This window comes from Phymastichus coffea, unplaced genomic scaffold, assembly GCF_024137745.1.
Source record: "Phymastichus coffea isolate CEN01 unplaced genomic scaffold, Cenicafe_Pcof_1.1 PCOF00079, whole genome shotgun sequence".
NCBI classification, from domain to species: domain Eukaryota; kingdom Metazoa; phylum Arthropoda; class Insecta; order Hymenoptera; family Eulophidae; genus Phymastichus; species Phymastichus coffea.
Genome location: NW_026706890.1, coordinates 1,136,040 through 1,138,384, shown reverse-complemented (window position 1 = coordinate 1,138,384; position 2,345 = coordinate 1,136,040). Strand labels below are relative to the sequence as shown.

The window sequence follows — 2,345 nt, the reverse complement described above, 5'->3', positions numbered from 1 at the left end:
GTTTCGTCTTTCTTTCGTGTCTTGAGTTTCTGGGGCTTTTTCTTGTGTGATTTCCTTTTGTATTTCTTTTTGTGTATCTATAGTTTCATTACCTGATAATTCTACTTCTTGTATATCTATATTTTGTTTTGTATTGTCCTCTATTTTTATTTTTTGTTCTAATATCGAACAAAAGGTATAATAATTGTCCATGATGTATTCTTCTTCTGTTTGCTCTTTTTTATTTTCGAGAGCTTCGTTTATATTTTCCATGAATTTTGCTAAATTTTCTTGATACGTTTATTTCGTTTACTGTCGTTAATATTTTTTCTAGATCTTGATATAATGATATGTCCTCATCTTTTGATGTAGTGTCATATTTTCCTGTAATTTCTTCTGTATTGTTGACTTCTTGGTTTGAAGTAACAATCGATTTTTCTTGTAGTGTAGTAATTGTGGGAGTTGTGTGTTTATCTTTTGTAGATTTTATGAGTATTTTTTCTCCATTGATTTCTAGGTATCCTTCATCTAGTCTCACCTTGTAGTCTAAGAAAATGTTTATTCCTAGAATTCCATCGTATGGAATAGAGAAAGTGTCCGGGGCTACATGGAAATCAAAGTATGTGTTTTGTATTGGTATCTTCGTAGATCCTAGGGTTTTGATAGACTTATCGGTTATTCCGGAGATCAATATCTGTTCATTGCTATTTATGTCTCGTTTTGAAATACTGTTATTTTGTATGATGTTTAGTTGAGCTCCGCTATCGATCAACAATTTGAGTTTCTTGTGTGAATATGGATCATCGACTTCAATATATTGCAGTAAATTTTCCATTTTCAATACGTATGTTTTTGCTTCTATGTTGACTGTGTTTTTGTATCTTTTTGTTGTGGGAGCGCTTTTTCGTTGTGTTCCCTTTCTAGGCGTTCCCACCAGAAAGGGCCTCGAAGTTTCCCGCTCTTCCTTTATTTCTAAAGCAATTCTGTGTTGTGTGACCGGCTATTTTACATTTTTCGCAGAATTCGCCGACTTGTTTTTGTCGTGACAAAATTATTTTGCATTCATCGATTACGTGGCCGTGTTTCTTGCAAAATTCGCATGTCTTTTGTTGATTTGTTGGTGTGTTGTTCATTAATGCGCTTAGTTTCCTACACTCGTTTATATTATGTCCTGGACTTTTACAGTAGGCACAGCCTTTCCTTTGGAATCCATTATGATTTGAATTATATGATAGGTGTTGGGTTTGCTGAACTTGCTGCGATTGCGTTTTTAGGAGTGGGCAATACTTAGCTGTGTGGCCTGTGTCTTCGCAATACTGGCACTTAAATTTCTGTTTAGCTTTGAATTCTGTGAACATGATTTTTACTTGGTCACAGGTGTCTTGTTCGTGGCCTACTTCTTCACAGATAGCACATATTTTGTATAGGGACTTTTTTATTTCTCCTGCTTTACAATCTTTTACAAGGTGGCCCATATTATTGCACTTTCTGCATATTACTTCGGGGCATTGTTGCATTGTATGTCCAATCTTGTCACAATTTTCACATTTGTTTTGTTTTGAAGTTTGGTCATTCTTACAATTTATTGGGTTGTGTCCTGTTTCGTTGCATTTCCAGCATGCTTCGTAGTTACTGATGTGTGGGCATTGATCTACTTCATGTCCCATTTCTTGACAATATTGGCAGTGTATATTTTGTCTTTTGTTTAAACGACAGGCACTTATTGGCTTGGTTGGCTACAGAATTTGCATATTAGATTAATTTTCTTTGGCACTTTCTTGCAACTATTCGAGAAATGATCTGTTCCTTTACAGTACACGCAGGCTGCCGTGCGACAAAATAGGGCTTCATGTGAAAATTCTCTGCATATTTAACATGTGAGAATTTTTGTTTCCTGAAATTCTTCTTTATTGTTCGAATATGTATAGTTTCTACTTGGTTTTGTTGTGTATTTCCTTTTTTCTATGTCGCTTTCGATGTCTATTGCCCTTGTCGACATTTCTTGTACTGTGGTTCCTGGGCCTATTTCATATCTAATTTCTGCTTTTAGTCCTTTCCTATAGCTTTTAGCTGCTTCTTTGTCTAGTGTAGCTTCGAATTGTGTTCGTTCTATTGCTGTAGTGTCTTCCCATTTATTTAGTTCTTTTATTCTCAATACTAATTGTCGTATTCTGTTAGTATAGTGTACAACTGATTCATCTTCTTCTTGTGATATCTGACGAACTTTTGCATATAATGCGTGTATGTCTTCTTTGATGGGGTATAGAGTTCTGATTGCATTGATTAGGTCTGTTATATTTTCCACTTTGCTTCCTCTTATGGCCTCTTTTACTTCACCTTTAATTTTTATTTTTAATAATTTTGTA

At 34.8% G+C, this 2,345-nt stretch overlaps 1 protein-coding gene across 1 annotated transcript; it reads right to left on the bottom strand.

The window, feature by feature from the left end:
- Positions 1–899: 899 nt before the first annotated feature.
- Positions 900–1,646, bottom strand: LOC131668551 (uncharacterized). The gene has a single exon (XM_058942836.1). It carries the CDS (start codon positions 1,644–1,646, stop codon positions 900–902), a length of 747 nt encoding a protein of 248 aa, XP_058798819.1.
- Positions 1,647–2,345: the final 699 nt, after the last annotated feature.

Excerpts from the sequence above, each read along its gene's own strand:
- LOC131668551 (XM_058942836.1), bottom strand. The coding sequence starts at position 1,646 with ATGGGACATGAAGTAGATCAATGCCCACACATCAGTAACTACGAAGCA.